This window comes from Amphiprion ocellaris, chromosome 17 (assembly GCF_022539595.1).
Source record: "Amphiprion ocellaris isolate individual 3 ecotype Okinawa chromosome 17, ASM2253959v1, whole genome shotgun sequence".
Taxonomy (NCBI): Eukaryota; Metazoa; Chordata; class Actinopteri; family Pomacentridae; genus Amphiprion; species Amphiprion ocellaris.
Genome location: NC_072782.1, coordinates 5,190,675 through 5,214,002, shown reverse-complemented (window position 1 = coordinate 5,214,002; position 23,328 = coordinate 5,190,675). Strand labels below are relative to the sequence as shown.

The 23,328-nt window shown below is 38.9% G+C and overlaps 2 protein-coding genes across 2 annotated transcripts in view; one reads left to right on the top strand and one right to left on the bottom strand.

The window, feature by feature from the left end:
- Positions 1-78: 78 nt before the first annotated feature.
- On the bottom strand, positions 79-23,328 carry dbh (dopamine beta-hydroxylase (dopamine beta-monooxygenase)). Its single transcript, XM_023267865.3, has 12 exons — positions 22,590-23,328; positions 19,247-19,393; positions 17,902-18,159; positions 16,575-16,751; positions 10,647-10,749; positions 9,594-9,760; positions 9,339-9,482; positions 6,334-6,372; positions 5,813-5,872; positions 4,599-4,726; positions 4,111-4,270; positions 79-610 (listed from the first exon to the last, which is right to left on the bottom strand). Exons 1-12 carry the CDS (start codon positions 22,956-22,958, stop codon positions 518-520), a joined length of 1,845 nt encoding a protein of 614 aa, XP_023123633.2. The 5' UTR covers positions 22,959-23,328; the 3' UTR covers positions 79-517.
- fam163ba (family with sequence similarity 163 member B, genome duplicate a) overlaps positions 17,975-23,328 on the top strand; it is a 56,355-nt gene continuing 51,001 nt past the window's right edge. The window contains exon 1 of the mRNA XM_023267867.3: positions 17,975-18,112. The gene's annotated coding sequence lies outside the window, so the exon portion shown is untranslated. The remainder of the gene's footprint in view (positions 18,113-23,328) is intronic.

Here is a 23,328-nt window from a genome sequence, read left to right as displayed (position 1 = left end):
GAGTGAAATGTACTATTATAAAATGAATTTAAAAATCATGTATTTTCCCTTCTTTTTTGCCTTTGAATACCACCAGAGTCATTCATTATGTATTGTTTATTACAGAAAGAAATTATTCAACAAATTGCAAACCGTTTCATGTTGTAATGACATTTTTAAACCAACAGAAACATGAGGAGACAAATGGGAAAAAAAATAGTAAGTGTGCAGAAGCTAATGGATAAGAGAATTTGTTAGTTGCACATGTTTTTGTTTAATACTAGCCAGTCCTACTTCCTAGTTTCAGAAATAGTGTCCATCTCCATTCATTTGAAACACAAGTATTCCGGTTATGTGTGCACTAAGTATCTGTCTATCTAATAAGACTACAGACAGCAGGTGTGTATATAAGCATATAATTACAGCATCTAACTAGAGATAAAAATTCAGGAGTTTCTTTAACTTTCCACATGTAGGTTCTCTCTCTTCAGCCTCAAACATCCCTCGAGGTTCCTTCACACTCTGGGGCTGTGAAAGGTCAGCTGGTGGGAAGAGGAGCTCCTTCACAGGGGTAGCGGGGTTTCTCAAGGATGGAGGTCACCACTGGTAGCGGCTGTTTCTCCCAGTCTCCCTGCAGACAGAAATATGATGTCTGTGACAGCTGCTATACTGTCTGGTCTAACCGTTTTCAAATAATAATGGCCAAATGGGTAACTGTCCTTCATATGTAGACAGCAGGTTTTATTGAAGTAATTGCATATTTGTCCCTGAGCAATGTACTACATGTCCATCAAAAATACTCTCAAGGACACTTCTTTGAGTGTTGCACATGTGGCTATAAAACTGTAAAAATGTCCCTATGGTGTTGCAGGCTGAATCCTTAAAATATTTGGGTATTAATATACCAAAAAAATCTAACAAAAATGTTTGAATTCAATTATACTGCACTGAAGAAAAAAGAAGAATTTAATTCCTTGTTTCATTTATATTCACGGATTCAGTCTATCAAAATGAATGTCTTACCAAGACTACTATACTTGTTTCAGACTCTACCAATACAAATTGATCGAATTCAATTTGATGAATGGGACAAGATGACATCGAGATATATATGGGAGGGGAAAACGCTGAGAGTCTGCTGTAAGACGTTGCAGTTTACTAAAGAGAGAGGATGGGGCTGGCCATCTCTAAAGGATTACTTTAGTGCAGCACAGATGAAGGCATTGATAAACTGGTGTGACATGTCATATAATGCCCAATGGAAAAGTATAGAGGAGAAAATCTTTCCTTTCCCAATACAAGCTACTCTGGCTGATGTGAAAATTCTAAACTATATTGACACTACTGATAACCCTTGGATTCAATGTACTCTCTCTGTATGGAAAAATGTGGTTAATCCTCCTGTTGTCCTCATTTACAGGCACCAAAAAACATTATTTCCTTGTCTGAAAAAAATCCAAAAATTCCCCAAATTTCTGAAAATTTGCAAAACCTTCAAAAAGAAAATTCCAATAATTCCTTATAAGTTTCCCTTAAAAGTTTTATTTTTAAAAATTCCCCCAAAATTGGCAAATATTTTCAAAAAATGAGTCAAAATCTTCAAAAAAAAATCCTAATATCTAAAGTGATTACATATATATCAGTAAAACTTCTAACATTTTCTTTAAGAACATGCACATAAAAATCAACCAAAATCCAGTGAAATTCACTAAATATATATATAAATTATACAGTAATACTACTGTTAGAACACACATATTTCTTACAGTGATTGTAGTGAAAGTGGTATTGCATAACTTTAAAACTGCACAATGACACCAGAAGCTCTTGCATTTTCCAAAAAGCAGCATTGGTGCAACCATCTGCGAGTGAAATCTTAGTCTGGATCCCTCTCAGGCTGTTTGTGAGCATCAGTGTTGCTTAAGGTCATTATTTTTTGATCCACTTACACACAGATAACAAAAATAAGCTTGTTTACTCTGTGCAGTTTGATTTATATCCTGCAAATGATTTATTACAATGACTTAAGATGTATTTCTTGTGCTTATGATGTTAATACAAGAGCTGATTAGAGGCTTATTTTGTGCATCATTATGTGCTGAAGTGAGTGGTTTTCTTTCTGCTTTGTAAAACATCTCTGTGGTAAAGCGTGGCCTGCTGTGAGCCCGTGGCTTTCAACTGTTTGTTTCAGCTTTGCACGTCTTTGTTGAGCTTCACAGGTTGCCTTTTATCATTTTTTAGTCATTAAAACTCCAATTCTTTGCAGTTACTGCGCTGCTCGTCACTCCTCACAACGTTTTCAAGTGTCAAAATACATCCACTTCTCTTCATACCGAGCGCTGGCCGCTCAAAGACCAAAACTGTGAGAGCCTAAGAACAAGCCGAATTGCTGAATCACTTTGAATTTTTTTTCACTCATGGATTCGCCAAAAATATCTTGAAAACAGCTCTGCCTTCCAGTGGTGGCACCATTAACGGAATATGTGCCAGTTTGTGAAAAGGCCACCCGCTGCGGTTGATATTAAAGGCCCTGAAAACATATTTTCCTAGACAGTTTCTTACTCAAAGTGATGGGGTCCTGCGTTAACACTATTTTCTGACAAAATGAGCGTTATTCCATTTGACACATTTTCTTTTGTCTTTTATTTTTCTCCTATTGGTTCTGTGATTTGGAAATATGTGATGTCCTGCAGTTAGGATTTAGAAGTGTTTAATCAAAACGTGATGACAGTTGTGGTAATTATGCTTTTTTCCCCCATCTGCCAGCATGAATCAAAATAGATCAAACCAGAAACACTCACTAAAGAATACCTCAGACGTTTTTCTTTCTTAGAGTTTGACAGCTAGTAGTTAGTATTTATGGTATAAAGATAAACTATGTGGTAAAATTAAATGACTGAAAATGAATCCTCACAACAGGAACATATGGGTCAATATATAATTGCAGGACTTTTTGTAACATAGTTGACATTTTTGCTGTTTTCAGGCCTAAAATCAACATAAATACCTAACATCACATGGCATTTTTACACAAAGATTCTTCGAAATATTATATATACAACTGAGTAAAATTGAAATTAAAAGTTATTTCTAAAGATATTGTAGTAAACCTGTTGACTACTTTATATTAAATAAGTCAGAAAGCCTTGGAGTCTGGCCAGACTTTTCTTCAGGAGGAAATGACATCATGTGGAGCAGGTCATGTGATCTGGAATTAACACACTTCCTGGAGAGGTGTTTTTGTAATGAGGAACTTAGTGGAAAGTGATTTCTGGGACACAGATACAATTAGTTATTTTCCATATAAAATTTGATACATTGCCAAAAAAGAAATATCTGTCATGATTATCTCAACTTAATGAAAAGAACACAATCAAAACTATTTCTGAACAAGCTCATTTTATTATTGTTTAGCTAATTAGAAGGTGGTTGTTATTAAATTCAGACGGTTATTTAGTTGACATTTTAGTGATATCCAGTCATTTTGTATTAATAAGTGATTGTTTCCATAATAAATAATCATGGAATTTGTAAGACAGGATAATAATTAACATAAAACACATTAGTTTTTTTTTTTACTTTTAATAAAAATGTATGCAAGAAATATCCCATGGACATCAAAAGTCCCTCAATTGTATATTGACCCATATGTAAATATGTATGTAAAGCTCAAGCAGTTTACTTTAGAGGTTCCTTTAATAAGCTTTTCTGATTCTGACCTGGATTTCTCCTCTATGTGACCTATTTGTTCTGACCTTTTAAATTACATACATGTTTGCAGATCATGTAATCTCATACTATCCTATCTACGCTTCATGTATCCAGCCAAACACTGCAGTCTGTTTTCTATAGCTGCATTTCCTTTGCACTTGCACATCAAGGAGAAAGCTGCATTCCTGACAGAAAACCTTGATCAAGGCCTCGGCACAGTTTGTAATTCATTTATTCGCGCTCATCCAAACATCTTGCGAGTGTGTCTGTGTTCAGATTACAAGTTAACAAGCTGTCTGCTCAGCCGGTCCGACTCTCCTGTCCAACCAATGTCTGCTGTGGAGCCGCTTTCATTGGTGGCTTGTAAATCTATTGTAATATGTGAATATGAGCGAGGGGGAGGAGGTGGGGGAGACTTACAGGAAAGAGGCGTGCGGTGGACTGATTGCAGTGCATGGAGATGGGAGCTGTGTTATAAAGAGAGTCCAGCACCTCTCCGCTGAATGCGTCCCACTGTAGCTGAGAATACTGCTCCGTCACGCTCACCTCGCCACACACACACTGGTCATTTCCATGGAACCTGGAGGGGAGGAGAGGGGAGGATGGAGGGAGGAGATTGAAGGGAAGTCGATAAAAGAGAGAGGCAGAGCGAGATTGAGAAAGGAGGGAGCGAAATCAGTTAGAAATGGTGTTATTAGAACACAGTTTCACTTTGAAAGAACAAAGGCTGTTTGTGATTAAAAAGACATAATCACCACTCTGGGCCTGAAAGATGGAGTGAGGAGGGAGGACAAAAAAACTGCTTAGTCACACGTGTGGATGCAGAGGAAGATGCTAAATGAGGAAGAAGGAAAGGAGGAAGAAGCTAATGATTTTAGGGAGGGAGAGGTGTTTGGTGCGTGCGCTACCTGTTAATGAAGTTAAAGTATTTCTGCAGGTATCTCGGGTCAACGTGGCTCTTGCACAGCTCCAGCTGAGTACGAGGGTAGTAGTGGATGTAGTTAACACACATTTCCTCCATGATGCCAAAGCCTCCCTGAGGAGACGGAGACATTTATGAGAAGCCAGGAAAGAAGATACAGTAGAAAGAGCAGATTTAAGCATTAGAGGGATGCAGTCGAAGGATTATGAGGATGAATGAAACATGGAAGGAGGTCAGAGAAGGTTGTTCTGATGCTGTTGACAGTGATCAAGGTGGAAATTGGTCAAATGAAAACAGTAATGCACTATCATATTCAGAGTTTCCTGGTGGTAAATTCAGTTTTTCTAAACCCTGCATGACCCAAATATAGAAAAACAGAGCAAAAATAAATAAACTAAAAACAAATAAATAATAATAATGTGTATATATAGAAACCCAAATCTAGAAAAAAGAGCAAAAACCTAATATCTAAATATGTATATATATATATATATATATATATATATATATATATATACATATATATATATATATATATATATATATATATATAAAAAAGCTGTTGTGTTTTTGCAACAATGGGTTTTATAGGGTTAAATGTGCAGCTGTAACTTTGTGTCATTTTTTATTTTTGCAATATTTTTGAACAGTTAAAGCTGTTTTATCTGATTTGAAATTTAAGAATGTGTATCTGGATGGATATATAGATTTTTTTTACTTTATAAACTTATGATTTTAACATGTCTTTCATTTGAGCTGGTTTATTATAGGCTCTTTCTTGTTATTATAATTTTATGGCCTGTGCAATTATAGATCCACAAGTGGGATGTTGGCCATCTTGGCCATGTTGTACATAAGGCTATCCTGTTGCTACTGACAGTGATCAAGGGGGAATTTGATCCTATAAATACAGTATTCTGTTGTGTATTTTCACAGTGCCCTGATGGAAAATCCAGCTTTTGTTACCTGTGCAGCTGCAACCTGCAATACTGTGCAAAACAGTGACTCTTTTATTTTATAATTAGGGCAGGTTAGCTTTTGCATTTCATCTTATTTTGCTTCCAGCTGCTCTTGTTTTAGTTGATTCATTCGTTTTTAAAGCTGATTAAATTCAAGGTTAAATAAGGGTTGAATGAATGAATGAATGAATGAATGAATGAACGAATGAATGAATGAATGAATGAATGAATGAATACTCACCACCGTAGGCTGGCTCCTATCTTCTGTATTGTAAGTGCACTTTGTTATGAGGACGTCACCCTGCAGGATCAAGCCATCGTTTCATCATAATTTACTTTTAACGAAGAACATTGCTGATAATTTAAGGTTACCGACAAAATTAATTATATAAGAGAGCCAGTGGGCAGTTTGCTGTTTAAAAGAAAGTTGCTTTACGGAGCTCAGCTGCTGTGGTTCGGTCTGTCTCCCGGGAATTTCCTTATTACAGCTCTGACTTTTCAGCCTGTCCCTATTTCCTCTCCATTTAAGCACCGTACAGAGCAGCAACGTATTCTAATTCATTACTTTAAATGCAAACAGCGAAAAAATACATCTGGGGCACGACCATTCAGAGAAGTGCGCCGCTGAGTATGCAGAACAGTTAAAATTCCATTCTTGTCTGCCTGTAAAATCACCACAGTGGAAATCTCAACCAAACAGTAGTCATTGTTGTTGTTGTTAGTCATTCTGATTGCAGGAGCAGTCGTCACTTTTATACTTACAGGTAAAACATTCACAATTTTTCTCAGAACTCGGATTGTCTGTTAAAAAAACAAAAGAAAAAGAGAAGATAAATGCAATCATTTCAACAAATATTCACGTCTTTTTTCTTCCTGTGTTCTTCTGTGCATGTGTTTAGACATGAAAACAAATTGTGGAAACAAGATCATTATCTGAAATCAGTAATCTTAATGATTTGTTAGAGTTCTTCGCAATTTCTAATCAACATACCACAAGACATTGCTGTTCCTGCATCTTAACTTTAGGCATAACTGGAAATTGTGTACAGAAGATTAATTTCAAATGCGGCAGTATGAAACAGTGGTTGTTCTTGATGTGTTCCTTCGAGGCACCTTTCATAGATGTTAGCCGTGTGACTTTGCTGAGAACGGTTTGATAAAGTCTTCAGATGCCAAATGAGACTGCAGGGTTTGAAACAACACCACTCAGGTGCTCTCAGATTAGCCTGACATCAACAGCAGCTGCAGATTTTATCAGATGTCCTTCTCTGCTCTGTGTGTGTGTGTGTGTGTGTGTGTGTGTGTGTGTGTGTGTGTGTGTGTGTGTGTGTGTGTGTACCTGCCTGGGGATATTGTGCATAAATAAAGCACAGCAGATGTCGACTGCTGTCTCTCAACAATGTTAATGTTGTTGTTTGTCAGTTTGGACGTTGAGTCGACATCCGGGAGGTTTTTGCGTCTGTGACATTGTGAACTTTCAGTGTGCTGTATGTTAACGACTTCTTATCATATGAGGCCTTTAAGTTTTTGCAGAAGAAAGTTCAACTTTGGCAAAAGAACATGAGAGATCTGTGGATGGGCATGAAACAGGTTACAGACTTTAACATCAAAGACAGTCAGCAGGAGGGCAGCCTGGACAGAGTCAATGAGCTGAATACCTGCTTTGCCCTCAGCGCCCCTTGCTGAATACCCCTTAACACTACCCCCCTAGACCCCCTAAACCCAACCTTCAAGCTCCTCCACATCACTGTAAAGATCAGCTTTGTGAACTCCTTGGGTTGGTTTTATTTCAGTGTTTTTTCCCCACACTGCCTTTAACACCACGGAATGCTGTTCAGGATGTATGTCACCATCTCTACTGTCTCCTGGATCAATGACTGTCTGCCGAACAGGCCCCCAGTTTGTGCAGCTGGGGAGCTCCCTGTCTGATGTGGTGGTTATTAACTCAGAGGTGCCACAGGGGACTGTCTTGTCTCCGTCTCTGAACACTCTGTACACTGCAGATTTGCAGTATAACTGAACCAAACCCCCTGCTGAGGTTCTCTGATGATGCTGCGATGGTGGGATCTATCAGAGGCAGGCCTAAATCAAAGAAAAGGGAACCAGTGGGTAAGTTTATAGAGTGATGCAGAAGGAATCATCTCTTAAATGCAAGAATAAGGAGATGGTGACTGATTCTGGGAGGATTTTAGGAACTGCAGCCAAGCTCATAAACATAATCGATGATTCGGGTGGAAATGTTGAACGCCACAGTTACTCAGATGTTGTGTAAGGGACGAGCTCAGATATTTCAGTGTATACAACATGATGCTGGAGTTGCCCTATCAGTTATGTATTTAAATTAACTCAGGCTTTTGTTACAAGTCTCACCAATTGAGAAGCAACAGCTAGACACAGAATGTAGGTTGATGAATTCATTTTCTCTATTTGGAAGAAATAATGGACATCAAGATGATGTTATTATTTAGAGAAAAACATTAAGGTGAATCCTTTTGCTTCTTTGTCCCCAAATATTAACTCACATTGGCAAAAACAGCATTGTTTTAGTCTTTACTCACTATTAAAAGTCAATAAGAAATACAAGAAAATGTGAATATTTACAACTTTAGTGGTCTTGTTTAGACATTACAAACCGGGAAATATAAGTGATGTGGGTTGGGAAATAGCAGCTATGAACAGATCATACTAAGAGCACAGCCTTCCATTGCTGTGTAAAATCTATTAAAACACATCTGTGAGCCACATGGTTGCACTCTGTGATATTTTAATTTTGCAGCTTCCATGTATCCGCCACTGAAAATAGTTCCTGATCATTACACTATCTATTCCTGTTTACGAGATATTTGCTAGAAGCTGCAGAGCCCATCCATCCATCTGTCCGTCCGTCCGTCCATCCATCCATCTGCTATACCTGCTCTATCCTGTGGAGAGTGGCAGGGTGCTGGATCTGATCCCAGCTGACGTAGGGCGAAAGGCGAAGCACCACCCTGCCAGTCCATCACAGGGCCAACACAAACTAACAGACAACCACTCACTCTCTCCATCCAATTACCCACAGTCCAAAGCATGTCTTTGGGCTGTGGGAGAAAGCCAGACCAGCCGGAGAAAACCCTCACAGGCACATGGAGAACATGCAAACTCCATACAGAGAGATTTGAACCCAGGACCTTTTGGCTGTGAGGAAACAGTGGCAACCACAGTGGAATTTACTTTGAATTTTTTAAAGAATAAAACTGCACACTTGTGAGATATGCTTAAAAATGCAGGTTGTCTGTTGGAAGTAATGGGCTTGGGACTGACTCATTGTTGGTTTTGATCTTTCAAGGAGATTTGTTAAATGAAATATGAAGCACAAAGTCTTTTCATGACTTGTGCAGTGATTGCAATGTAAGAAATTCTGTAGCCGTCTCTTTGCCCACCCGACATTTTGTCTGCAACTTCTGCACTTTCCACCATCAAGTATTTTGCAAGTAACTTTCAACTTGTGATAAAACCTAAGCTTTCTACTTTATGTATATGGGTCACCCACTGCAAAATTAAAGACCAACTCTAATAAGACTTTATTTTAATAAGATCTGTTCATTTTAAAAGCTGCAGAAATAGCAGCCAGTAGAAATAACTCAGCTGTAGTTTTATTTCTCTGATATTTGAATAGTCATCGTCCCAGTGGCACATGAATCAGTGTGATGCCAAGTAAAACTCACTTTTTCCCCAATATAAAAGAAGGTATAATGTATAAATGTGGAGTTCCTCTGGGTAAATCTCACCTGGTAGTGTGTACTGAAGTGCTGATCTTCCTGAACAATCTCCAGCTCTTTGCCTCCCCTCACCAAAACCGTCCTCACCCCTCGACCCGCCAGGTGGGTGTGCAGCTGGGATGCAAATATATGGATCCCTCCTGGAGGCAAAGCCTAAATAGACCAACAGGCAGACAGAGAAGCAGACTTTTTAGGTTTAGACTTAAATATTCACCCAGCATCTCTTCCATTTAAACCATAATGATGGGGTTTTTGTATACGTACAGTCTGAGTACACTTGGATGTGCAGTATCCACTGAGGTAGAAGGTGTGTTGTTTGGGTGGAACAGCCATGATGGGAGTATAAACAAGGCCCAGCTCCATGATCCCTGCATCGTAACGTCTCAGACTGGGGGTGTAATGCAGTCGTATCCCTGATGAGTCACTCCGACCTGAATGAGCGATATTTGTGTTTAACATACAGTGAGTTAATACTTGTTACTCCGACAGCAAAAATATTTTTACACTAAAGCAGACTTGTAAATGCTGTATATAAAAGGGCTCACATGCTGCTGTATTCTGAGGACTTTGTTGTTTAGATAAAGCAGTTTAGCAATTGTTAGGATTTCTGAGCCAAAAAAATTTTGCTGATAAAGATAAGACCTGTAGTGTGGCATTATTCTTATGTAGGGATGTCTGAAAATATCGACCCAATGATATTATTGGCCTGATATTGGCATAAAAATGTAATATCGGTCAATATTGTTATAGTTTTTTTCGTATTTCATGAAAACCAATAAAATAATGCCTGGAATTCGTTGGCATTTACCGGTGTGCAAATGATGACATCATCAAACTGTTTCCTTTTTCTGCACTTCACCTCAAGCTGAAGTTGTTTGTAGCTCAAAGAAATATGCAGTTTTCAAAATTGTACAGTATAGTTGCCACATTGTAATAGATTCATAAGAGGAGGACAGGGAGGGAGGTAGAGAGTTAGAGAGTGAACTGTTGTTTGAGACGATTTAAAATTTCAAGACATGAAAACAACTCCAAAACAAAAATGACAGAGCAGTAAAACAGAGAACAGTTATGTATGCATGTGTTGTACTGTGAGGTCAGATCAGGATAAGGAAGGCAGAATGTGTAGATACTTGTACAGAAGAGATCAAAAGGTATATCTGGAAAATTTTAAATGAATCGCTGTATTCAAGATAAGCCTGGGGCTCTTTGGGAGAACATTCTGCTGCTTGTGTGAGTAAAAAAGAGGGACGGGTGCCTGTGTAACAGCATGTTCACAGTTTAAATCCATACATTTACGTGCATTTATACTGCATGTACCAGATATAATGAGAGGGTTGTGGTAGTGGACCTCCAGACGAAGGAACCTGGAGGAACCTGGTCCACCCATAGGCAGCCCTGCATCAGGAGGGTAGTAAAACGCCTGCAGACACACACACACACACACACACACACACACACACATGCATACATTTAGGACAAGGATGACTCAATATTCCTCTCATTTATACACCAGTGTTTCAAAATTATAGCAAAGAATCATCTTCATATATCATTCTGATGATTTCAAAAATGGAGCAAAACAATTTTTAGATTTACTGTTGTACCTTCACAGCTTGCTGCTATATTTGGTTTTGTCTTGGAGACAGAAGTGATGCATTTCAAAGTGAGAAAGAAAAAATGTTTTTGGAGTTTTAGTGGGAGTTTGAAGCACTGATGTCTCCAGGCAAGAACACATGACTGGGGGATGACAAAAACAAGACACCATTTCTGTGCCAACATGTAGAAATGCTGAATGACATTATTCTGGACTCTTAACCTTCAAACTAACTCAAAGTAGGACATCTTTACATTCAACTGCAGCATTCCACCTCTTTCTCAGCATGGGATCCCTTGGCAGCGTTGCATGCAGCATGAAGATTCTGCAAAATTCTAATAATATTTTCATGGAGGAGTTTGATTTTAGTTCCCAGATGTTCTTCTTAAATGTAAGATAGCTAAAGAAAATTGTTTGATGATAGCATTGTTCAACAGTTATGTGCTCAAAACACTATGTTACACTGTGAACTTTCTTCCTTTGGTATCATATAACACTGTGGAACATTTTAGAAACGTTTATAGATTCAATAATGTGTTCCCCCAAAACATTCTCAGAACACTGCAGCCACTTTGTTCTACCTTTGTTAATAATTTGCGGTACAGGAACGTCTTATGAAGAACATTCTGTCATCTGAGGTTTCAACAACATCTTGAAAACTTTTTTTGAATGTTGTATTGAAAACGTCCTTCCTTTGTTATCATTGTGGAAACATCTTTTGTAACAATATTGTACGGTGTGTTCCCTCAACAAAAGGACAGAATGTTTTACCTTTAATATATCACATTATAAACATTCTGTATAAAAAACATTCATTTCTGAATGTCGGTTTGAAAACGTTCCTACTTTGTCATCATGGAACATCATCTATGTTCCTGCCAACATCCTCTGAAGGCTGACATTAAAACATTATGTTTATTTTACTGGAGCATTACTGGAAGTCAAAATGTTCTTAAAATCTTCCTTGAACATTTGTTCAAACTGATTTTCTTTTGAAAGTTATTAGAAGTTGTAGTTAATGTCGTCCAGTTTTGTGGGAACGTTTGGTACCAGCTGAGAATGAATCACTATTATATCAGAGGCTTATTCACCTTCATAGTGCAGAAATGATAGTGTTACGGCCAGCGCCTCCTACCCCGTGTGTGTGTGTGTGTTTTAACCAAATGTTGTCAGTATGCAAATAGGGCTGTGTGATCCCCACTCCCTGGTTGGACCGTGACAGCAGAGGCGTGGCTGCGACCAGGAGTCCAGTGATTGGTGCGGCGCTCCCCAGGCCGACCAACCGAAAACTGCCAACTCCTTTAAAAGAGTAGGCAGTTCAACTGAACGGGGCAGCTGACTTCCAGCGTGCCATGCTGTGTTCCTGTGTGGTTGAGGCAAGAGTGTCTGTGTGATAGGAATTGGGCGAGGGTTAGAATCAAAAACTGATACAGCTTCATTTGATTCCAGGTAGTTCCTTATTGTCTAGTTTCACCAGGATTAGGGGTGCTGACTCCTGTGTAAGTTTTGTTTTGTCAGTTCCCATTTAGTGAGTTTTTTTGTTCCGTTTTTCTTTTGTCCACCGCGATGGTAGTGTTAAGTTCTCCTTATGAGAACTCTTTTTGTGTTTTGCTATTTTCTTTGATTTGAGCAGCACCCACCAGCCCTCTTCCTTAGTTTTGCCTCAGTTTGTATAGTAACGTGCACATTTCTGTTCAACCTTTTCTGTAATAAATAATTTGATTTTACCACCAACAACTGTTTATGTTGCGTCCCCCCCCCCCCGAGCCGGGGTCGTAACAGATAGATTCCTTTAGCTCTGCTGCTGTGGTTCACTATAATTTTGGGTGACGGATTCTAAAAAAATACAGGGAAGCATAACCACATACTGTCATCCACCAATTCATTCAGTTTTTTAGTCCCGTTTAGACCCTAAACACCCACAGAATGTAGAATTACAACTGCAACAGATTGTCTGAAGTCTCAAAAAAATAAGTTTTTTAAATGATTATGCTTCAAAGAACTGAACATTAATATTTACCAAATTCCTTTTTACAAAACCTTGAATGATTTTGAGGTCTTATGTGGATCTATGAGCTCCCTCAAATGTTTATTGGTTATTTCTGCTGCATTCTCATATAGATGTAACCCCTGGGACGATGAGACCTGCTCTGCTCATCTTATTTCTGAGTCACTCCATGGTCATCAAACTTCCACTGGAATTTTAATGTAATCTAGATTCATCATCACTGCCTTCATTTTTTCAGAGAGATCCTCCTCAAGCCACATCTGCTGATTCATGCTGTTTGTAATGGAAGAGAGAATTGTTTTATTTAATCTCGCTTTCATGTTGTCACAGTAAAATCCACAGAGACTTCAGTCTCTTCTTTTTCTGCCGCTGTCCTCCCTCTTTGCATTCTAACGGTGTCATGCATTATTGTTTCCCTTCTCCTCCAAACTTGCTCCACTCTATTTTCCCCTTTCTCCTTTGTTTTGTGTTTTTGTGCGAGGCCACGTTTCCCTTCTGATGCGGTGCCGAGGAGAATGAAGCAACACTATTAAGAGGTGATGAAAGAGGCCTGAATATTTCCCACCTAATCTTGTCTTCACAGCTCACAGCTCACAGAAGGCATCCTGCTTGTTTTTGTTTGGTTGGCAGATAATCCAATCGGAGAGGGGCCAGGCTGGCTGTGATACAGTGGGGAGCAGTGCAGAGAAATATGGTGACAGCCTCACCATTGCCTGTCCTCTTTGCTTTATGTGGCTAGCAGGCTGCTCGCTTGCTCAGCCGGCTGGTTGGTGGCTGTAGTTTCTAAGTGGGGTGGTGACGCCTGACAGAGGACTGAATGACTGGCTGGTTGGCTGGTTCATAAGAGGAGAAAAGTGCACCTTCTCATGCACTCGAAGGGTCAATATATAATTGAGGGGCTTTTGAAGTCCATGGGATATATCTTGCATGCAGTTTTATTTATAAAATAAATAAAAATTAGTTAAAAAAAAAACAAAAAACTAATGTGTTTTATGTTCATTATGATCCTGTCTTTACAAATTCCATAATTATTTATTATGAAAACAATCGCTTTTTAATAAAAAAATGAGTGGATATCACTAAAATGTCAACTGTCAGATTTTAATAACAACCACCTTCCAATTAGCTAAACAATAATAAAATGAACTTATTCAAAAATGGTTTTGATTGTGTTCTTTTTATTAAGTTCAGATAATCATGATAGATATTTATTTTTTGGCAATATATCAAATTTTATATGGAAAATAACAAATTGTATCTGTGTCCCAGAAATCACTTTCCACTAAGTTCCCCATTACAAAAACACCTCTCAAGGAAGTGTGTTAATTCCAGATCACATGACCTGCTCCACATGATGTCATTTCCTCCTGAAGAAAAGACTGGCCAGACTCCAAGGCTTTCTGACTTATTTAATATAAAGTAGTGTGTGAGTCACGTATGGATTTATGGCATATCAACAGGTTTACTACAATATCTTTATAAATAACTTTCAATTTCAATTTTACTCAATTGTATATATAATATTTAGAAGAATGTGCAACTTTACAGCAGAAATAAACATGTTTACAGCCTGGTACAAAAATATGTTAAGGTCTCTATGGCTAATTCTTCTCTTCATTACAACTGCAGAAGAGGTGAAGTTTTATAAATCTTACCCGGGTTAATTGTATTAAGGTTTAAAGTTACTTAAAGCACAATTAAGTGGACAGGTGTTTGTCATTATAGGCCCAGATACTCCTGTACAGCCCTCCTCACCTCCACTCATTCTCTACCTATCATGGTCTTGAGTTTGGTTCACTTCTTCCTGCTTTATTTTGAAATGATCTCTGTCCCTGTGTGTCTTGTAGTTTGACTTCCTGCCTTTGTCTCCATTTCCTTCCTCTCTGGTTGCCCTCATTAGTGTCACCTGTGTGTTGTGATTCACCTATGACTTGTCTCCACAATTAGTTCTGTCTGTATAAATACTGCATCTGTTTGCTACCTTCACATTCTTGGGCCTGGCTCTTCTCTTTGGTCCTCTGCTTTGTGTGTTTACTCTTTGTTTCTGTGAGTTTTTGGATTTAGTTTTCTTGGATTACCTTCCAATTTTTGGGATTTTTCCCCCCTGGATTACAAGCTGCCGTTCGTTTGTTCACCTGTACCTCTCAGTAAGTTTGTTCTTTTCCACAACGTGCCTGCCTCATCTGCATTTTGGTCTATTTCTGCTGAATCCTGACAACCTCCTTGTTCAGTTTTGGATTAGCTAGCAGTCAGCTCTTTAGCTGCTGAATGTTCTACAATATTCAAATAAGTTTTGTTTTGAAACTGGCTGATTTCTCTATAGCTGCTAAAGCTGAAGAGATTGAGGGCTGTGGGTTGGAAAGTTAAAAATGGTGAGCTGAGTATAAATATGGGGGATTTTATCATTGCAAACTATATCTCTCACATTACAGTTATAGTAAAAAATTAGTAGTTCAATTTCAAATGTGCAGATGGGTGACAAAATATAGGAAAAACCTGAACCATTGGATCCTACAGTGAGGGGATCTGGTGGCTCTTTTATGCAGTGGGAGGCAAAAGGGCTGTTCAGAGTGATCGTCTGTATCCCTTGGTGAAACATTTATGTCTTGAATGGCCTCATTCATAGGGCACAAGGGTCACTGAATGGTTTAGTTGGTATGAAAATGGTGTAAATCATTTGCTGTGAGTGTTGGAGTCACCAGGTCTCAACCCAGTTAGACACATTTGAGAGATTTTGGACTGATGTGCTGGAAAGCCCTCTCCTCCACCATCATCAAAACACCAATTGGGGGAATATGTTTTGGGAGAAAGGTGTTCATCCTCCCAGTAGAGTTTTTGAGGCTTGGAGAATCAAAGCCAAGATGCATTGAAGGTGTTCTGGTGGTGCATGATGGTGCAACACCTTTTCAAGTACATTTTCCGTTGGTTTTTCCTTTTACTTGTCACCTGTTTATATGTGATTAAGTGTCAGAGTGTAGAAATCAGCAGCAGAATGCATTCCTTTCAGGTTGTGCAGAAGCCAAAACACATAGAAAAAACCACTGTGTACAAAACCTGTGTCTTCAGTTGTAGCTTTGACCGGTTTATCTTCTAGCTGACTTGCAACGTTGGACAAGAATATCAAATATGATGAAATCTTTTGTCTATGTTGAAGCACATGTAGTTTTCCTTTCTTTTTTGTGAGAACATTTGTGTTTCCATGTAAATAAGTTTCTGAACGTTTGTGTGTGAGTGCATCCCACATACAGACTGTCTCTGAGCTCTTAATAGACATGTGCAGCGTGTGGGATCATCTTTTCAACATTTTATGTTCGCAGTTTTAGACTCGTACATTACCAGCGTAGGAGTGTTTGTTTATTCCTTATAATAGGTACAAGGCCTGGACCAAAGTCAAGCACAATCCCAACTCTCTCTTTCAATTACCACTGTGTGTTAAAAACCTTGACTGTGTACGTTTCTATTCTGCTTTACCTGATGGTTTTTGTGTGAGTGCTCCTCTATTTTTGTTAAATTCGGTTGGCATCTTAGATCGTTTGCAAATTCTGGGTGATTGTTCCATCTTCTAGGAGCAGTGTTAAGGTTAGGACTTCAGTTTTATTTGTATTGAGGTTAAAGGTAAGAGGATGTGTGTTTCCCGTCATACCTCAGCTCCCATCGCCCACGCAGCCAGCACATGGCGGCAGAAGTTGAGTTTTCCCGGCTTCATCTTGTCATCACAGGAACCGCTGTAGTCTGGAACCTCGCGGACGTCCGGAGAACATTCGAATACTTCGATGTGGTGCACGATGGCCTCGTTACCTGGAGTTATCACTGACTCATACTGACAGGAGCAGAGAGAAAGCAGAGAAGTTGTTTTATGCTTTTTTTTTTTTAATGCTGCAAGACATGTCAATATTAGGTTATTCCATCTCGAGTTATCAGGGGCTTCTGCTCGCGCTTCTCTGATTTGCATGTAACTATTTTTTATCATAAGCTATGGATATTAAAAATGGTCACAAAAACATCACTTCTTGACCAGGTTTTTTTACACATTGAAATTTGAGGCAAAGTTTGAAATGCAATATCTCAAACTATTATAGATAAAAGCCCAAAATTAGATATATTCCCATAATAAAAGAAATATACTTTTGAAACTCTGTTGGGTTTTGCTATCTGTCAACTACAACTTGTTATACCTGCAGAATTGGTTATGAAAGTTCAACTGAGATATGTATAATTGCTGTAAGGGAAAAAAAACAATTCTACATATAGACTTTTATATTGTATTGTTATAGTTCTAGTTGATTTTTGAACTATACTTTTTTTTTTTTGTAAATGTAATTAGATTGTTCATCAGGGCCTTTTCTCCCAGATTTCAACTCACCTATAATCAAGTACAATTTGATTTATGTGTCTAGTATTGCAGATTTTGAATCAATGGTATAATGAAAAATAACAGTGAAAATTACAGACTTTTATCTTTATTCCTTAGACATTGTCACTCAAACATAGCCTCAAGTTTAAATGTGAGAAGAGGAGAAAAAAAAAGCCAAATATGCTGAAAGTGACTTGACAGGCAATTATTTAAAATAAAACTTGCAAAGTATTTGAGATGTCAGGCTAAAATGTCATGAATATCTTTATAAATATCAGTGTTTTATGCTGTAGAACTTTCTGGTAAAACGGTGATGGATAAGCAGAAACTGTTTTGAAACTTGTTGAAATGGAATGACCTTATTGCTATCTGTAAAATGTCAGTAAAAATGTCTGAGTGAAAACTAATAAGAGGTGAAGTTTTTGTGCTGCTGAGATATTTGCTATGGCTTGTATTTGTTCTTTGTAACCATGACAATGCAGCTGATGTTTTGTTTGGCCTTGCTGCAAAACGAGAAGCAATAATAGCTGCCTGCGATGCTCTCCATCTGAAACACCCACTGCTGTGTGTAAATACACTGTATGTTAAGTGTTTCCAATTTTAGAGGCCTTTGTACCATGACAATGTGGTTCTTGGGCATATTTTCAGGCAGCCTGTGGATGAAGCACCAGTAGGTGGTCTCTTGATTCGGTATGATGACATTCGGTGCCACGACATCCAGCGTCTGCACATCTGGAGGCAGCGTGGGCGGCGGCGTGTCGGGACGAAGCATCAGGACCCTCTGCACCCCCGTGTGGATCCGGGACAGATTCAGCTGCTCCAGGGAGGTAAGAGGCTGATCCAGGAACCCGTAGATGATGTGCACAGTTCCCTCCTGACGAACAGGCAGAGAGGAAAGGGTGTTTAAAGACTGCGGAGAATCGACATTTCAAATCCTCTCATAATTATTATTTGCTTGAAACACCTTCTGAGACAAACGCAGAGAAATTTTCATTATGTTGTCATAGTGATGAGCATTGGTTTTTGTGTCTGCAATTTGGAAATGTAATGTGGTACCATGGAAACCATAATCACTATAATAGAGTGGAAGCTGGGCTGATCATTTCAACTTTCAGAGGGTTTTATGTCCACGTCTGAAATCATGAGTTGTTCAGAATTTTTCATTGCTTTTTAAAAAATATATGCTGAAAAGACTGCAGTAAAAATATCTCCAATTCACAGGCACACACATGACAGCCTCACACTTTAGTGTTCCGTACGTGTGCTAATTCAAAAATACCGTCTTCCCCACCTTCCACCCGTGTTATTTCCTTCTCCTCGCCACCTGTTAACTGTCAGGCTCAGTCAGTTGAGGATTGACAGACGTTGTTTTGGCTTCAGGCCACAAGCGACATTTAGGGCAACAAGTGTGCCCTTTGCATGAGCTCTAGAGGAAAACATCTCACTGTCGAATGTTATTTATAGAGCACCTTTCATACAGATTAGTGCAGTTCAAAGTTTGTTACGGGTGATAAATGAGTAAGACCACAACCGGATAAACAGTGAACCAATAGTAGGAAGATAAATACAGCAATGAATCAACTTTAGACAATAAAGTTAAAATGAACGGGGTTTGCTTTTTTAACTCTGAACATATGGGATTTTTCAGTAATGGGTTTAGTTTACACATTTTGCTCTGCCAACTGTGTGAACCCTCCTTGTATGACTTTTTGCATTCAGCTCTTGGGGATAAGCTGTAAAAAAATCCAAAAGAAATGAAGGCTCTACAAGCACAAAAAAAAAACCCTGCACACTCAAATTTAATAAATAAATCAACCAAAGAAGGAGCCTCACTATTGAGTTTCTCCTGAGTAGCAGAGAGTTTTGACGTTCCTGTTAACAAGTCCAAAAAAACAATTTATATTCATGTTCACACTCTGAAATGAATTTGGCACATCCAGTGAAGTAAAAACTTCTCACACCTCTATGAGGTAGTCTCTGGGATCGCAGGTACTGAACGGTCTTTTGAAGAGCAGGTAGAATCCTTCAGCTCTCTGTTCGGCTTCAATCAGCTCGTAGTCCTGTTGGCTATCCAGAGATACGCGACCCTCACTGTCGCTCCACGCATCCTGAAGGAGAACACACAATAACTTCAGCAAATAGACATAAGGAAGCTGGACGTTTAGGTGTGCAATGTGATTGTCAGAGGGGAAGAAGAGTGGTTGAATTTTGTGTTTGAACAAGAAAGGTTACTGAGACACAGAGAACAGCTTTGTGTTTAATAAACTCGAGTAAAAGAAATGATTGCTGCTGGTTGTAAATTTTAAAATGAAGTTGTCTTGAAAGGGATTTGTAATATCGTATAGAAATAAATAAGTGAAGCTGTGGCGGGTTGCTGTGAAACCTAACCGCTTGCTGTACAAGATATTCTACTTCTCTGCCAGGAGGCTCTGCAGCTGCTCGGTGTATCTGCTTCTGTTATGTTTCTCACATTCATACCTGTCCAGAATAGCACCTAAGATCTCTCTCTCTCTTTATTCCCGTCTCCCTCTCTGTCCCTCTTATATAACTGTTCCACACAAAGCCTCTGAAACCAACGATCATGAGAAAATGCAACCGTATATACGAAGCTAAAAGCAAAAAAAGATGTAGGCAACGTACAGTATGTGTTGTGTGTTACATGTCTGTGTACAGAAGGTTGAGAGTCATATTTAGAAACGGTGGCGTTTCTGTGTCCGTTGAGGTTCTGCTGGTATCTGGTGGACTTTTATGTCCAAATCGAAGCTGAGATTCAGCAGAAACAGTTTGTGAAGCCACATTAGAAAAAATATTCTAGTCTGAATGACCACATATGAGCATTATATAGCACAGAATAAATCATTGTCTGGATTCTAAAATATGATCTTTGTCATGGTTACAATAATAATAATATTGTTTGCATTGTTTTAGCAGATGTGTGTAACGGATACAATTCTGAAATGGGGAGCAAACCTGTCTCCGGTGTTAAAAATTGCCTTTTTTTCTTGACAAATCCATCAGTTTCTGGCTCTTCAGCTGCTAAACACTAAACTTTATTAGCAAGTTAGATGCTAACGCTGTCTTTTTGTGCAGAACAGTGTTTTGGTTTTTTTTGAGATTCTTGCATTGTCACAGCTGAAAATTATGTCTCAGGAGCAGCGAGGGTGAACACAAACAATAAAGACGCAGGCCAGACACCTGAACAATGAGCTGAAACCCGCTGTAAAGCTCTAACACTCTGTAAGAGTGAGAAAGACTTTAAATCCAGGTGATAAATTTCAGTAGTTTCATCGTTACAAGTGACTCTTTACAATGTCACGTTGTTTTCCCATCGTCATCCATCTTAAAGCACGGCTCACATGCTCAAACGTACGCTGAAGTAGTTTTTGATCACTGTAATCATTCCTCTCAGCTACACTTGTCTTGAAAAGATTGCTATTAATGCTACATAAAATTGCATATGCACCTGGATACATCTGAATAATGGCGTCTGCAGGTACAAATGCTAGAAGAATGGTTGCTATTTTCATAAGAATATAAGGAGTGTGGATTTTGTTCCTGTTACTTGCAGTGAAATTGCTTTAGAAATGGATTTCTTCATGGCCAGTGCCGAGAACAGAGACTATTACCACAAATTAAAACTGTTCCAGTGTTCATATAAGATAGGAGAACTTATCCTTATTAACTTTCTCCTATTGATTTCCAAAGCCCCACTTGTCCGTAAGAGAATTCCTGAAATGTGAAATAATATCTTCCTAGAACTGATCAGCATGCCTCCTGTGTATTTATCTATAAATGAGACTCAAGTCATGCTGAACTGAATCAGTTGTCTTCATATCTCTGGTCTGATTTGATGAGGCAAAAAAAAAAATCTCTATCTACATCAAAACTGTGCCTGGCTTTGTATGTTGGAGTGACTGTAGCACAGCAGTGACCTTTCTTCATGCAGGTAGTTTTGCCCTCCTGAGGGGAGAAAGAGAGATGGATAGGAGGCAATCGATTTAACAAGAAAGGACTTTACAGTGATGCGAGTGATACGTTCTGATGGTTAGAATTTGAACTGCGGGGAACCGATGCACTGGGATTCAGGGAAATGCATTCAAAGGACGGAAAGCTTCAAATTAGAGACAAATGACTGAAGGGATCATTGCTTCCAATAGTCTCTGGTACAAGCGTGTAGTATCACTGTTCTATACATCTTTAATTCGCTAAATATTGTCAATAAACAGCTCATAATGTAAAATTGTATTCAATGGGTTATCTAATTTTCTTTACGTACGTGAATGTTTTGGTAAATAATTGAGAAAATAGTGATGTTTTGACTCTTAATGGACCTGTTTAACACTGTGTGCTCAGTCTGTAGCTGTGGCTGATTGTTTTACATGGTAGAATCATATGTCAAATTTAAGAAAAGTAAGTGATTTTACAATATCCTGGCTGCTGTACAGTTTTGTTGTCCAAATCTATGCCGATCATGTGCTTTAACTTAACTTAAAGGCTGAAATTAGCCTCTGTTTTTAAGCATTTCAATCGCTCTGTGACAAAATTTAAAATACTGGCATTTGTTAGTCAGTGATGCAGACACAGTCTTTGGATAAAGGTTTTCCAGGCAGGAGGAATGAGAATTGAAAGTGGATCGCTTTTGATTGCAGTGAATTCATATTTCCTGCTCACTGTTTCATTAATATTTTCACATTAGGCTCGTCTGATCACCAAAACAATGGATGGAGTTAATAAAAAAGGAAGGTAAATGAGCAGTTTTATAGAGAAAAAGACATTATTCAGTAAAAACTCATCAGCAAATTTCAGAAAAATGGAAAGCTGGAATCATTTTTTTAAAAAAACTTATCTGCAAAAATGAGGCATTTTCCGCACCTTAATCAGCACATGGTTCAAACTTTGATATGCTAATATCTGCTAATGATTCCCAGATGAACTTCAGCTATTAGTGCAGTTTGAGTGATTTCCAATTAGCAGAGGCGATTACATCCTTTCGTGGCTATGTGATCATGAAGCAAAGCAACTGCCGGCTACTTTTTTGCAAAAACACCAATCCCACACCCCGAGGACCACAGACTGACAAGAAACGCAGCAACAGAAGGGGAAAAAAACTTCACTCCTGAAGGACTTTCATGTAATCCCTGTGTATTTATAGATCTGACAAGTGAATTTAGAGGGAAAAAATGGAAAAGAGTGCAAAACAATTATTTTTTACACCTTCTATTTGAAACCTGTTTGATATCCAGGTTTGATATAACCACTGAAAGTTTAAATTTGGCAGATATATTCCATCCTTTGCTTGCTTACCCCAAAGTAGCTCTTGGTTCCAGAGTCCCATAGCACCACCAGGTCAGCGTTGGTGAGCTCGCCTTGGTCCGACATCCCCAGGACAACACCGTGCCTCAAATCTGCCACCCTCAGCTCCATGTAGATCTCCTGGTTGGCGTAGCTGATGTTCCAAGCCAGCTGGAGCTGCCCTCGTGGGTCCAGAGGGACCCGGAAAGGCATGGGGAGAGGTGGCAGTGGGTTGGAGGGCTTCGGTTTGAGGCTGGACACTTCGACGGCGTTGGTGGGCGCCTGGTAAGAAGCCACCAAGATGACCATCAGAGCAGCCAGGGCGGTGAAGTACATGATGGTGACGTCCTGAAGGCGAAGGTGTTTATTGAGGATCCTCATAGTGATGGATCAGTTGTTCTCTCTGGCTTTCTCTTTTTGTTCAGTCTCTTTTTCCAAAGTTAAAAGTCAAAGTTGAGTTGTTGAAGTTTAGTCCAAAAATGTTGTGGGGTAACTTTTTTTATCCGATGAAGCTACAAATTCTCCAAACCCTCACTTGGTTTGTCTTCTTTGCTCTCAGGCCCCAGTAGACTCCCTCTCTGTGGTCAGGTGGGAGTTGTTCATTCTTCTCTTCCCATGTTTTCTATCCTCTCAGGCTCTCGTTTTCTGAAAACTTCCTTTTGAGAATCACCAATTTTCCAGTCTTTAGCTTTCTTCCGTTAGCGGGCCCTTGTGGGTCTTTTGTCTCGTTCTTTGAAACAACTGCTCAGTG

What these genes read in the sequence shown, in the direction of transcription:
- dbh (XM_023267865.3), bottom strand. Translation starts at nt 22,958, where the DNA reads ATGAGGATCCTCAATAAACACCTTCGCCTTCAGGACGTCACCATCATG. An exon ending in CCAAGAACCACATTGTCATG is followed by an intron (nt 16,752 to 17,901) that starts GTACAAAGGCCT and finishes TGCTCCTGTCAG; the next exon opens with TATGAGTCAGTGATAACTCC. An exon ending in CGTGGGCGATGGGAGCTGAG is followed by an intron (nt 10,750 to 16,574) that starts GTATGACGGGAA and finishes GTGTGTCTGCAG; the next exon opens with GCGTTTTACTACCCTCCTGA.